The 14905-nt window shown below is 38.4% G+C and overlaps 1 protein-coding gene across 1 annotated transcript; it reads left to right on the top strand.

Moving 5' to 3' along the window:
* The first annotated feature begins 1348 nt into the window (after positions 1 to 1348).
* Positions 1349 to 4421, top strand: LOC127455515 (transcription factor Sox-11-like). The gene has a single exon (XM_051723483.1). It carries the CDS (start codon positions 1613 to 1615, stop codon positions 2696 to 2698), a length of 1086 nt encoding a protein of 361 aa, XP_051579443.1. The 5' UTR covers positions 1349 to 1612; the 3' UTR covers positions 2699 to 4421.
* The last annotated feature ends 10484 nt before the right edge of the window (positions 4422 to 14905 follow it).

Raw genomic sequence — 14905 nt, forward strand, 5'->3', positions numbered from 1 at the left:
AACATAACGATGGTCATTATGGCCAAACTGTTCAATTTTTGTTTCATCGGACCAGAGGACATTTCTCCAAAAAGTGAGATCTTTGTCCTCATGTGCACTTGCAAACTGTAGTCTGGCTTTTTTTATGGTGGTTTTGGAGAAATGGCTTCTTCCTTGCCGATATATATATATTTGATTTCTATCTTATGCATTTATTGCTGTTATTTATTGATAATAATTATTTACCAGCATTGCTTAAAGAAATATTCTGGGTTCAATACAAGTTAAGCTCAGTCGACAGCATTTAAGGTGTAATGTTGATTACCACAAAAAAAAAAAAAAAAAAAAAAAAAAGCAGAAATTGTGGTTAGAGTGAGGCACTTACAATGGAAGTGAATGGGGCCAATTTTCAGAGGGTTTAAAGGCAGAAATGTTGAGCTCATAATTTTATAAAAGCACTGCTAGGATCGTTTTAGGGTTTGTTGACATTACATCGTCATGGCAACAAAGTTATTTTAAATTGGCTATAACTTTAAACAGAAAAGGTTAGTAAGCAACACTAAAATCATGTTAACTCACACATTGTTTATGTCTTGTGACTATACTTTTGAAATAGTAAGTATTTAAATGTTTATGGATTGGCCTCATTCACTTCCTTTGTAAGTGCCTCACTGGAACCCAGATTTGTGTTTTTTTTTATTATTATTTATTTATTTAATGAAAAGGAGGGACATGTCAAAATGTATTTTTGTGGTACTTCATATTATGCCACAAATGCTGTCGATTGAGCTTAACTTGTATTGAACCCGGAACATTCCTTCAAGCAATGCTGGTAAATAATTATTTTCAATAAATAACAGCAAACAATGCATAAGATAGAAATCGAATATATATCCTATATTAAGCAACATCACCTTATAATAATGGACAGTAACCAAACAATGTTTTTAAAACCCCCAAATTATATATCCTAACTAATAAAACACAAATAAACAAGTCAGCTGGTCCTTCATTTTAAAAATCGGTTTGCAATTAAGTCAAATTCACTGAATTGCAGCTAAAGCGATTAATGTGAGATATAGGCACACAGGAACAGTATCCAAGCGCCACCTTCAGTATTCTATTAAGAGGAAGAATGACGAGGGTAAAGCGATGAGAGAAAATACATTTTCCACCCATAAATGTATCCATAACATAAGACTGCGTCCTATGGTCTAGTCTCACATTATAAAGCTAAAGCAAATAATTTGGGCCTAATTTAATTGGTTTCGCTTGTTTATGTAAAAACACCCGCATTCCCATTCAGTTTATCTAGTGATATGTCTGTCTCGCGCAGCAGGGGTCCAGACGCTCGCGCCAATCCCACCAACAGCAGACGGGAGCGCGTGAAGGGTTAAAGCCCACTGCGTGGAGTCTGTAGGGCGGAGTGGAGAGGATGTGATTGGAGCGCTACCCATGATGTCATGCACATGAAAAAGCCAAGAACTAGTTAAGAAGGCGGTTTCTATCTCTGGAAAGAGTGGGTGAACCTCAGAGGCGCAGAGAGCAGACGCACGCAGGTGACTAGTAGAGACTTTTGAGCAGTGGACTGACAAGACACTGCAACTGCACACGGGGCTGTTCAACACGAACCATGGTGCAGCACACGGGGAACAGCGAAGCGGACGGCATGTCCAGAGAAGCGACCGACTCCGATGAAAGTGAGTTCATGGCATGCAGCCCGGTGTCGATAAACCCGGACTGGTGCAAGACAGCAACGGGACACATCAAGAGACCGATGAACGCGTTCATGGTGTGGTCTAAAATCGAGCGGAGAAAGATCATGGAGCAGTCTCCGGACATGCACAACGCCGAGATCTCCAAACGCCTGGGCAAGCGCTGGAAAATGTTGAAGGACTGCGAAAAGATACCTTTCATCAGGGAAGCCGAGAGGCTCCGATTGAAACACATGGCTGATTATCCTGATTACAAATACAGACCCAAGAAAAAACCAAAGCTGGACGGTTCCTCAAAGACGTCGGCGCCGTCTCTGGAGAAGTGCAACAAAATGCCCAGGAACTCCGCTAAGAAGTGTTCAAAACTCAAAGCGAGTAAGACGGGAACCAAATCAACTCACAGCTACGGAGATGAGTACGCGTTCAAGAGTATGAAAGTTTCAAAGACTGTTATAAAAAGCGAATTCACGGACGAAGATGACGACGACGACTACGAGGAGGACTCTCGAGTCCGAGTCAAAGAGGAGGAGGAAGAGGAGCAGATCCGAGCGTACAGCGTAGCGAAAGTTCCCGCCAGCCCGACTTTGAGTTCGTCGACGGAATCGGAGGGCGCGAGCATGTACGAGGACGTCCGAAACGCCTCGTCCAACAACAACAACAGACTCTTTTACAACTTCAAAAGCATCACCAAGCAGAGCACAATGTACCCCGCATCCGTCTCACCAGCATCCTCGCGGTCGGTGTCCACTTCGTCCAGCTCGAGCGAAGACGCGGACGACTTGCTGTTTGACTTCAGCGTGAACTTCGCCTCGTCCACGCAAAGCTCGGAGCAACATTCAGGGAATCTGTCCCTCTCTCTGGTGGATAAGGAGTTGGAGTCTTTCAGCGAGGGCAGTCTGGGTTCTCACTTTGAATTTCCAGACTACTGTACGCCCGAGCTCAGCGAAATGATAGCAGGGGACTGGCTCGAAGCGAACTTTTCTGACTTGGTTTTTACTTACTAAATAAGACATGAATAATGAACAGATGGGACAGATTGAATGCTTTATTCTGTACATGTTTCTTACCCCTGCCTTCTTCTGGTCTTGTACCTCTAGGGGCTTTGGGAAGGAGGCGGGGAGAGGTTTGAGGAATTAGATGCTTATGAAGCTGGTACTGTAGCAAAAAATAATAAAATAAAATAAAAATAATAATAATAATAATAATAATAAAATAAAAATGAAAAAGTCTGCAGAGGTTTTTATTTTTTTTCTTCTTTTTTTATTTTTATTTTTTTTTTTTCCTGGCAGCATGACAGGGTTTTATGGATTTTTTCTGTAGGTCTGCAGTTACTGTTCAACTAAAGCGGACCGCAAAGGGAAAATCTGAGAACTTCTATGCATCTTTTACCCTATTTCTAACTGCAGGGAGCTGAAAATGTAAAGACTGTGGACTGATCTGTGAACTGTTACTGTTCAGGACGTTACTTTCAAACGTTTAGTCATTTATAAATGCCAGAATTTTTTTTTTTTTTTTTTTTTTTTTTACTGATTCTGTTTACCTACTGGTTTAAACTTAAGCAGCCTAAGCCTCTCCAGAGTTGCAGGTGTTCGAGGAAGCATTTTGATACATAACAGACCTCATCTTTTTAAAAGAAAGCAAACTATTTTCAGGCATATTTTTGTACAGTTCAAAAAGGGAATGTTCTTACTGGGCACTCAGTGAGTTTCAGGCACTTCATCCCTTCATCGTTTGTTTTAGCATGCAAGGGAGTCCTGGGACTAAGGATTAAGTTGTAATGAAAACTTGCATCAAAAATGCCTTGTGATTTTAAGTTTGGTTTTGTACAGCTGTAGATCAAATTTGTTGAGTATTTGTAGAACATGTGGCATTGGGGAGGGGGGGCGAGATGCATACCTCAGTGCTGGTATTAGTTTCAAGATTGTATATGTACTGTAAAATAGTAAAGTTAGGAGTTTATGTATATCATACTCGTGATATGTGGGTGGGTCCCAAATCGCAGGTGTGAGACTGGATTTTTTTTCTTTCTAAAGGCACATACTGTTTCCCCTTCATTTTTCGTGCAATATATTTACTTGTAAATGCAGACCATCTACATTTTTTTTCATTATTTTTTCTTTCTTTTTTTTTTTTTTTTTTTTTGCATTTTTGTAGCAAATGATGGACAGACTTGTGCTCTGTCAACATCATTATTTGTCATGATGCTGAAGTCATTGATGAATAAATAAATCAGCTGGAACTGATAGTAACTGAATATGGTCAAGCAGTGTGATGTTTTTCTGTGGAGGAAAAACCCCACCACACCATTTCTCTTTAAAACTGACCCACAGAATTAGACTATTGATGTCCAAATCTGAAAGTTACTCATTTTTGAAAATTTGCCATAATGGGCAAATAATGAATGTCGGTGGTCTGGCTAAACGAAAAACCAAGAAAGCAAAAAAGGTACATTCCATATACTCGTTTCATAAGATGAAACATTTTATTTACAACTTAAGACTGCCACCTTTTCTATTAAAAAAACAACCATAAACCTGTATTTTTATTTCTTGCACTTAAACATATTTTGTTTATTTTTATGTGGGTCTTACATGAAGTCTGTTTTGATACAAGGTTTGGAATATGACAGACTATTTGACAGGGAAAATGGTAAAGTACTAAGCAGTCCAGCCTCACGTTCCAAATGTGAATCTCTCTTTGACTCATCTTTTAATAAACAAATACTTACCACCATAACATCTTCTCTCAATTTGTTACTAACTGAGTAATAATGATCTTAAATGAAATGTCGTTGTTTTTGTTTTGTAAAGAGTGGGCTGCCCACCATATAAGAAGTAGCTCAAAAAGCTTTACATAACATGATGGATATTTTGCTGAAAGGAACCAGTAAAACCACAGTTTAAATCATAACAGCGCTTCCGCTTCTCTCCATCAAAGAAATGGCCCCTTTAAGAAATCAAATTTTGCGCTGTTTGAAAGCAGTGTCCTGTGATTGGTGGGATTTTGTGGCCTGTTGAAGTGAAGAGGAGAGACACAGCATGAATGCTCCACAGCTGCCACTAATCACTGCCTGAGACCCCTCCTTCTCCCCAGAAGCACCCTTAATTCACACACTGCCTTCTTTTTACTAGTGACCCATCAAGCAGCTTAGAAAAAAATTATGAGCAAGAATATACAAACACTTTTAAAAGTAAGCTGTCATTAGACATTTAAAATCAATATACATTTGAAATGACTATTAGTGCAGCGTTAATGGACTCAAAACTACTTTTTCACTGGACTGTTTCTCAGGCATGCAAACTGCATTAATCTAAGATACATTTACTAATATAGATAAATATTCTGCATGGAATGCATTGAAATTGTATTATTCATTAAACAAATCACATCCAATGGTATTAATTACAACCTGTTAGTTTGTGATATGCAAATCAGTGTGATGTCATAAGGATATTAATGAATATCTCTCTTGCTTTGAAGAGGATCACTGATGGCTGATGTTTATGTGTGTGTCTGTGTGTGTGTTTGTGCAAATGGCTTCCAGTAAATGAGCTAGAGACAGCTTTGTATACAGGTAATGAAGAGCAGAGATGCATTACATCATCTTGATATAATCATAAGTGTTTGACATGCATGAATGTACTGTATGTGTTTAGCTCGGCCATTAAGTCGGCCTGGGCATTAGTAATAAAACATTTATCTGGCTATTACTTTACCTGACCTGCTGGTCAAAGTTACTAATGGATTCAGGGAGCGATTCCCCACAGAACGTGCACATTGATTTTGTGCTCCTCTGAAATATCTGGTCCGGCCTAATGCCACTGGAACGCAGTGAAATGAAATTAGTGACCCGTCAAAATTTCCATCCATTTCCTCTTTAAAGAAATGGAAATTTGAAATGCTTGGGAGACATTGAGAAGGATAACGTCTATCAAGTCCGGTAGTGGGAAACTGGTGACAAAAGAAAGTAATTTCCAATCCCTTGAGCTCTTAAATCATTCATAAAATCTGGATGTCATGGCCAACTGCCGTATGTGACATCTACATAAAGGCTCCTAAAATGGGATCCAATAGTTTTGAATGTTTTCAGATTGGATGGGTGTTTAAAATCCTAGAAAGTCTTTTCCCCCCAAGGTGATTTGAAGCCTTGGGTTGCACATCTATGTAATTCTACTTCAGCCACCTCAGACAATAATAATAAATTGGACCGTGACAACAAAGCTGTTTTTCTCTTGCCTGTGTAGCGTGGAGTCACTGCGTGAGTGCTGTTTTCTTAATACCCTCTGTTTGTCAGATGTGTCTCTACACTTGGCAAGAGAAATGCTCACTGATATTTATTGCTATCAGATAGAGCACTCCTCCTTGAAACTCGACGTAAATGAAAAAGATTTGGTATTGAACTGGTAATAGGAAATGCATTCTGACAACTGTGGTGGCATTTTTCATGTGCAAATGGAAAGGATGACCTGTGATGTTCCTGTCACTTGCTGTCCATTCTTTGCATTGCATGTCAGTCACCAGGCTATTGAGCCGCACCAGGATTTACTTCCTTTGTTGTGTAAAGTGTCCAAATGCTTTGTGCCGTGTGTGGATGTTTAGTGCTGTTCACCTATTTCATTTTAACTGCAATAACGTTTTTTCCTTGTGTGATAAAATTTCCCTTTTAATTAAAATCATAGTTCAGCCAGTGTTACAATTCTATCATCATTTACTCATCTTCATGCTGTTCCAAACCCAGCAAACTTGTTCTTCTGTAAAAGGAGATGTTAGGCAGAATGTTAGTCTCAGTCACCATTCACTTTTCATTGTATGGAAAAAAGATGCAATGAAAGTCAATGGTGACTGAGGCTAACATTCTGCCTGGAACATGAGGGTGAGTGAATGAGGACAGAATTTTTATTTTGGGGTGAACTATCCCTTAATAATATAATAACAGGCTTAAATATGATTTGCATGAGTCTTTGTTCCTACACTGTAAAAAGGGATAACCTGCAATTGTTCAGGTGTTATTTCTAGCTGATCTAACCCTTAAAGGAATAGTTCACCCAAAAATGAAAATTCTCTCATCATTTACTCACCCTCATCCCAGATGTGTACGACTTTCTTTCTTCTACTGAACACAAACAAAGATTTTTAGAAGAACATTTCAGCTCCTCACAATGCAAGTGAATGAGTACCAACATTTTGAAGCTCTGAAAAGCATATACAGGCAGTGTAAAATTAATCCATAAGACTCCAGTGGTTAAGTATATATCTTCAGAAGTGATTTGATAGTTATGGGTCAATATTTAAGTACTTTTTTACTATAAATTCTCCTCCCTGCCCAATAGGTGGCAATATGTAGGAAGAATGTGAATCGCCAAAAACAAAAGAATGTGAAAGTAAAAGTGGAGATTTATAGTAAAAAAGGGGCTTGAATATTGATCTGTTTCTCACCCACACCTGTCATATCTCTTCTGAGCATATCGATTAAACCACTGGAGTCGTATGGATTACTTTTATGTTGCCTATATGTCCAATATGGAGCTTCAAACTTTTGGTCACCATTCACTTGCATTGTATGGACATACAGAGCTGAGAAATTCTTCTAAAAATATTTGTTTGTGTTCATCAGAAGAAAGAAAGTCATGTACATCTGCAATGGCATAAGGGTGAGTAAATGATGAGATAATTTTCATTTTTGGGTGAACTATCCCTTTAAAATGAGTTTTGTAAGTCTAACGTAATGTATCCAGGTTGATTCAGTGATGTTAAATAATATTTTTGACTTGAATAAAACCAGTTAATTTAGATGATATCACAAGAAGCAGATATTAAGGTTAAAATGTTATCAGTATAGGAAAGTTATCTGCACACATAGGTTGCTACTAACATCTGTTGTAAGATTCATATTTATATGAGTGACCACTGACACTTGTACCACAGAATATGGTTCATCATCTTTTCATCCATTGACACTGAATAATTTCTCTGTGCTTCTCAGCAGAGATTTGTGTGATGTCCCTAGAGACCCTCTGAGCCTTACTTTGCCCTAGCACCTCACCACATAGGGGAAAAATCCCAAAACATAAACATGAGCTAAATTGGATTTGCACCGTCAGGCTCAGAGATAATAAAGCATGCCTATGGTGGGTCAGTCTTTTAGGCACTCTTCTAAAGTCGACAGCATATCCACCTAAAATCAAAATAGCACTTTAATTGGGGCATTTTGGACCGTGGCTATTTAAAACCGCATTACACAATTGCGCTGTACTCGATTTTAATCGTGCCACATAATCATGGGCATTCCGGGACAATTTACGGCACTCTTTATTTTCACTAAACGCTCATTAATCTAATGTTTGTCCAAAGTCTGTGCATTAAAAAGTATTAAGTTGAATCCAGAGATTAGTGTCATGTTTTAATCTTGGTTAGAGTTATGTATTAATGTAAATGTTTTCATTTACCTAACCATGTTGAGGCAAGGAAATACAATAAAAGGCTACATAGTTTGTTGTAAGTTACTTTACCCATGCAGTCTACAGTATGTTGCTATATTGAGAAAGAGTCAAACTTTGAAAGTAACCAAAATCCAAAGGTAATCTACTGTCTGTGATCATACGGAGAGCAATATTAGAATTTTACTGCTCACTGCTCCCTTGTATGTTTTTTTTATATCTGCTTGGAAAAGTCTGTTTGGATTGATGCCCAGATACATGGATTTAGGTATGTAATTTTCCCTTTTTTTTTTCTCTCTTCCCTTCTTTTTCCTTTCCCCTCTCTGCAGAGATGCAAGATGAGCCTGTTCTGCTCAGCATGGTAGGAGAATACCTCTCACAAGCATTCATTTAGCCTATACATTTCTTTTATTATTAATTATTATTATTATTATTTAAAGCATTTTGTTCTGTTTTACAGGTCCTTTATTTCTTTTTAAATGCAAAAAATGTTACCATGTAGTCCCGAACCTGCCTCTCATGAATGAATATGAACAAGTTCCCTATTTTCTCAAACAAGTGATAACAGTTGAAAACTTTCAAGGTCCCCCCACCCACAGCCTCTCTCTTAGGCCCAACACAAGCAGTAAGGAACAATAGCTTAAGGGTATACAATTTTGACCAAGCCAGCAGCAACTTCGTGTCCATTCATATGCATCTGTAATTTAATACTGTTCTGAGGCCTGGGCTGGCCCCTCCCATTCTTGCCCACTATAGAGGCTCTTTCCAATGCACTCTGCCCAATGACCATTGTAATCCCCAATGTCCCCTACTTTCTCTTTCAATTCAGATGTTACCCAGGTTACCCCATTAGGGCTACTCTTCACAGTTTGCATCAGCATGGGGTCTAATTTGAAAGTCCCTACTGCTTCAGTAAATAATTAGCACATCAAACCCCCCCTCAGGTTCCACACAGGAAGCTTAGGTCACTAGAAGAGGTTTATTTTGATGAATGCTGTGCTATTGGGTTTTGAGACAGTGGATTTTACTTCCCAACTAAAATTCTATGAGGTGTTAATATGGAAGGAAGCAAAAAAAGAAAAGTACACAAGAAATGAGCCTTTTCCATGGAAAAGGCCACCTGTCTTAAAGGGATTGTTCACCTAAAAATGAAATTCTGTCATCATTTACTCACACTCATGTTGTTCCAAACCCATATGACTTTCTTTCATCTGTGGAACACAAAAGATGTTAAGGCCAAAGTATACTTCGGTCATCCGTGTTGCTGATAGCTCTGCGCACAGTATGCGTGATGCAATGATGTGACGCGTGCGGCACAGATTTTCAATATTCGTATTCACTAGTGGTCAAAAGAGTGTACAGTATAGTGAGTAAATGATGACAGAATTTTCATGTTTGGGTGAACTATTCCTTTAACAGCTGGGCTTTCAGCATCTGTAGGCAAATTAGAAGAGTCATAAAGAACCAAAGAGATTTTTTATTGCATGCCATAAAGGGGAAAACAAGGGATGAAATGAATTAGCAGTTACACAGCCTGCTGATAGACCCCAAGAAATGGTGTCAAACTGGAAATATTCAGTATAAAAAAAATATATTGTTATTAGGAGCTTGGCGGTCTTCAAAGACTTGATGGAATATCAAATGCCTGATCCTAATTGCAGCACTGGGACTTTCAAACCTTCCTTACATTTATGGCCACCTTGCTATGAATTGTGTATGAAGACTTGCTTGAATAGACACAACAGGTCACTTATGTAAACAGTATTAAAGTGTGCTTGAGAAAAAAATGCTATTCGACACTTCAAATAACACCTTCACTGACGCACATTAGAAACCGAGATCAAAGCACAGCATAAAGACATCCACAACATGAGGCATGACAGCCATTATTATGAATGTTTTGAAAGAGCTCAAATGTTTTGAGGTCAGCATCTATAGGAAAGTAAATATCATTTAAAAGTCAGTTAAAGGTGAAGTGTGTCATTTATGTGCTCGATACGCTGCTTCCAAATGTTCATGTTCCCTGTAATCGACCCGGAAATTGACATTTCACCCGGAAACTGATGAACTTCACTTTCAGCTTCGACCACTGGGGCAGCGGTTTGAATTTCTGTAAGCAAAGACAAATTTCGACGGCAGAACTTTCGACCTCCTTTTGCCGAATTCACAGTGTAATCAGTCTGCTTTTCCATCAGGTTTGCCAACCACTCCCCTGGTCTGCCATTGGATCTCCTAGTGACATGAAACTCATATCTCCATCTCCATGAGTTAACAAAACCCCTATGATGAAACGAGATGCACATCATGTCTCCACTCAGACTTTTTCTTTAACGCTTTTATAATATTTTTTTGTAGTTTTGACAGGTTCCTTCGAACTATTGGCCAGTGCTATTTACACATTATATAAATAATTATTTATCTATACTAATCCCGTGGTAGGGGCCCCCTGGTGGTCGCAGGGCCCTATGAAGCTGCTTATGTCACTTAGTAGGTAGGGCCCGGCACTGTGATGTAAATAAAAGTGAGATATAAATATTAAAAATCCTGTATGTTACAATACGTGTCACACTGAACTAGCCGCCCATACATCTATAAGCAACAAAATTTACAGTAGCTTTTTACACAAGGTTTTTCTGTTGTTGTTTTGAAACACCTCTGAACTACTTCAAGTCTGTTTCTCTCTTTCGGTCTGTTCAGTATTTTCTCCCATATTTTACCGATTTATATTATTGCCGTTTATAACTGCTTTTTCAGAACAGATCTTCATTCTTCAAGATTCCAATGTGGATGTGACTCACCAAATGGTTATTGAGAGCAGTCTGCTTTACACTGCAAAGCTCAGCACAAAAGCCACACCTGCAGCTGCATTAATGTATTTACATGGCAATTACAATCATGGGAAACAATGTATCATGCACTCAAATGTTATATTTGTGAAAAAAAAAAAAACTGCAGAAAAGACTGTACTGATACAGGTACACAGCTGACAGCGCTATGATTGTTAAGACAATGGTATGCTGGTGCGGTTGCCAGATATTAAATACCTGAATCATTATACATGAATAACGCCGCGATTACACCAGGTGCTTCTGCGGCACATTCCAGCTCCGACGCGGCCGCCGGAGCTGATCGCTGCAACTCTAGTCAATGCTTGTGATTCCACCAGATGCACCGTGGCGCATTTCAGATGCATCCCAGAAGCTGCTCTCCGCTCTGCTACGCTAAAGATAGGCGTCCTGTCTATTTTTGATGGACGCCGCGTCCAAGCGGCACAGTTCAAATTCAAAATAAAAGTCAGAACATTCGGTCAATTACAAAATAAAACACCCTGTGCAGACTCCCAATCGTATTCATAACAACAATAAACACAACAATAAACACAATTAAACCGGACATAAAAATAACCATTTAGCCAACTTACCCATGGTAGAACCCCAAAAATCAAGGAAAAAATACAAAATCAAAAGGAAGTCAATGTCGGAAAGGGAAAGTAGTTTATTGTTGTTGTTGATCTCGTGATCTCGCCAATACAGCTGCCTCGCAGCGCTCCACTTCTGAAATGTTCCTGGTGGAGTATGACGCCACGTGGAGGACGAAACAAAACCTTGTCGGAGCCGGAACGTGCCGCAGAAGCACCCGGTGTAATCACAGCGTAAGACGTTGTATTTCCATAATTTAGTGTCTACTGTCCATTTTTTAGTATCCCAAAAACCTGCGATTCTATACATTTAACCCGCAATTGTGTTTTCAAATTTTGTTCTGAAAATGCGATCCTGGCAACACTGGACAAATGCTGCAGCTGCTCTGGGGAAGAGAAAGCAAGAGGACAAGCGTGCAGCGTGCGCGTGTGAGGTGTTTAGAAAAACGCTTGTTCTTACTAGATTGAAGAGACTTTTTTTCTTTCACATCTGCCTTATTTTATGGTCATTATGAGAGAAGTACTCTAAAAGTATTCTAAAAATTTTTTATAAAGTGTCTGTATTTTGAATACAGGTGCATGAAAACGGAATGAGGGCTGAATACAGTCACTTCATTTTTGTATTCTGAATATGTAACGCGTTACATGTACAGTATTCCGTTACAGCTCAACCCAGTACATGTGTACAATGCAGCATGGCTCTCACATTATATGACATGAATTGTGACTGACAATTAGTTGTCCAGTACAGTTTTGTTCACACAGCACAGGTTTGCCAAAAATGTGGTTGTGAGTCCTGAATTTACGGGTGTCAGTTTGGTTATAGAATGCAGTTGTAACCGAATAACAAACAGTGTGTGAATGTAACTGTATTACATGGCCTAAGATATGGTAATAGTTTAAGATTAGCATTTCTAAAAGTATCTCATTGGAATAGTGGTAGTCATTATGTAAGGTTAATTATGCAGCAGTTCTCAGTTCACTTGGCATGCTGTTTTCTGAGAGGCCAATAATTATGAATTATCGACAACAAGCCCCCAAACTCCCAGTTCCCCTCAGTCCCAACAAAGCATAACATTTTAAAGCCAATTTTAAGAGCTAGTCATTCTTAATAATTAATCGCCTTACAATAAACAATTCATACACAAGAACAGCCAGATCTATATCCATTATGGATATAAGTAATAGTCATTAAATATATATTTGACTTTTAGCTTCAATTTCCATATCTCTGACAAAAAAAACAAACAAGCAAATTATGGGAGGGTGGGAACTCTGGGAGTTCAGTGTGCAGTCAAAGGCTAGCATGTCTCTAAACCGGACAGGCAAGATTATTTTATTGTTTCCCCGGAGTTTCAAGCACAAGCCACATAGACCATACAAAAATAACACAACGTCTGGCCGTGTTGACAGCAGACAGGTTGCCGAAGAGGGAACAAACAACACACAGACTAAAATGCAGAGTGCAGCTGTCTGTCATTTGTGGTGACTGCTTGTTAAAGAAACCTTGAAGACATTAGGGGACATGTTTTTTCCCCTTCTTCGGTTGCAGTTCCAACATGCACTGTAACCCTGTAGGCCTTGTCTATTTCGAGGAGGTAGTGATGATAACTCTGCTGAATAGATAGTGAGAGCGTCCCTGCAAGATAGGATGTCACAACCAGAATGCCAAAGTGGTACATTAAAGGAATGTTCCAGGTTCAAGATGTAAACATTCTAAGTGTTAACAGAATTTAATTGTGATAAACTTAATCTGGTAAACACCATAATGTGATAAATCCCTGATTTTATCACACTAAAATCATGTTAACATGTAATGTTTACATTTTGTGGCTATACTTTAAAAAACAAAAAAAACAGTAGGCATTCTAATGTTTATGGTCTGGCTCCATTCACTTCCATTGTAAGTGCAGTTCTGTAACCACGAAGGACGAGTCGAAATTAATTTTTCATCTTTTTTAAAAATTATTATTATTGGACGATTGAGCTTAACTTGTATTGAACCTGGAACATTCCTTTAAACTAATAGTTCATTTCAAAATGACAGTTCTGTCATTATTTACTTACCCTTTTCATTCCAAAGCCGTATAAATTTATTTCTTCTGTGAAATACAATGTTAGGCAGAATGTTGACTCTTTGCCATACAATGAAAGTAAATGCTGACCAGGGGCTGTCAAGATTCAAAGATGACAAAAAGCACCATAAAATCTATACAATATTCCAAGTCTTTGAAGCCAAATAATATGTTTGTGAGGAACAGATCCAAATGTACATAAGTCATTATTCACTCATAATCTTCTCCTCTATTGCTTACTAATTGGCATGTATATTCAAATATATTTTATTTTCATTTTTGGAGCTTGACAACATTCATTCTATGGCAAAGATCAGCCAACTTCCTGCCCAAAATTTCCTTTTGTGATCTACAGTAGAAATTAATCCATACAAGTTTGGAACAAACTGAGAATGAGTAAATGATGACTGATTTTTAAAGCTGAAGTGTGTAATTTCTGTGCCACTAGACTAGTGTAAACAAATGGAATAAACACTGTTTTCAAACAGCTTTCCCTAATACTACCTCCATCTGTCACTGGTCATACAAACAGATAGTCCCACCACAAACCAATGACATTGGTTGAATCAATGCACTGGTGTAGCCAAGAGTGGGCTAGGGCCACCCATTGTGCATTGAGGCCCACCCAATCATTTATGCCCCTGTTTCACCAACAGCCAAAAGCTTACTGGCCTCGAACCACAAACCACTAACGTCAGAGGCTGTCAGGCAGTATAATGTCAGCACCAAAGCTTTCAAAACAACAGCAGCTCAAAAAACAAAACTAGATCGCACTCATTATAATGGGAAGCTATGTACACTGTAACATCTGATGCGGTGATGAGATGCACGTTCAGTTGACGGGCATCCTGTATTGTGCAGCGTCTCCAACCACTTTATTTTCCCCGTCAAATAAAATATTTGTAACAAACATCAATTATGTGAATTGCTGTGAATTTTATTAGTAATAGATTTAAATAACTTCCGACCTGTTCAACAAAACCAGACGAGTTGACATAAAATGCTGAAATAATCCTAGAAAGCATATGCAAACTTACACCCTAAAATGCATATGTGAGTTACAAAAGCTAAAAAGAAAAACTATGTATTTTTTTCAAGGAAAATTAACTGCAGTGATAACTGTATTTATAATGTGTTTGATATACATTTTATTAAATTCAGAAGTGATTCACACTCATTCAAAATGAAGTAGGAGTTTTGGGTGACTGTAAAAAAAGACATTATAAAAGAAATATGGGCAATTTCCATTTTTGGTGGTAAAATATGAAATGTCTGAGCAAC

The sequence above is a fragment of the Myxocyprinus asiaticus genome, chromosome 17 (assembly GCF_019703515.2).
Source record: "Myxocyprinus asiaticus isolate MX2 ecotype Aquarium Trade chromosome 17, UBuf_Myxa_2, whole genome shotgun sequence".
NCBI classification, from domain to species: Eukaryota; Metazoa; Chordata; class Actinopteri; order Cypriniformes; family Catostomidae; genus Myxocyprinus; species Myxocyprinus asiaticus.

Excerpts from the sequence above, each read along its gene's own strand:
- LOC127455515 (XM_051723483.1), top strand. The coding sequence starts at position 1,613 with ATGGTGCAGCACACGGGGAACAGCGAAGCGGACGGCATGTCCAGAGAA.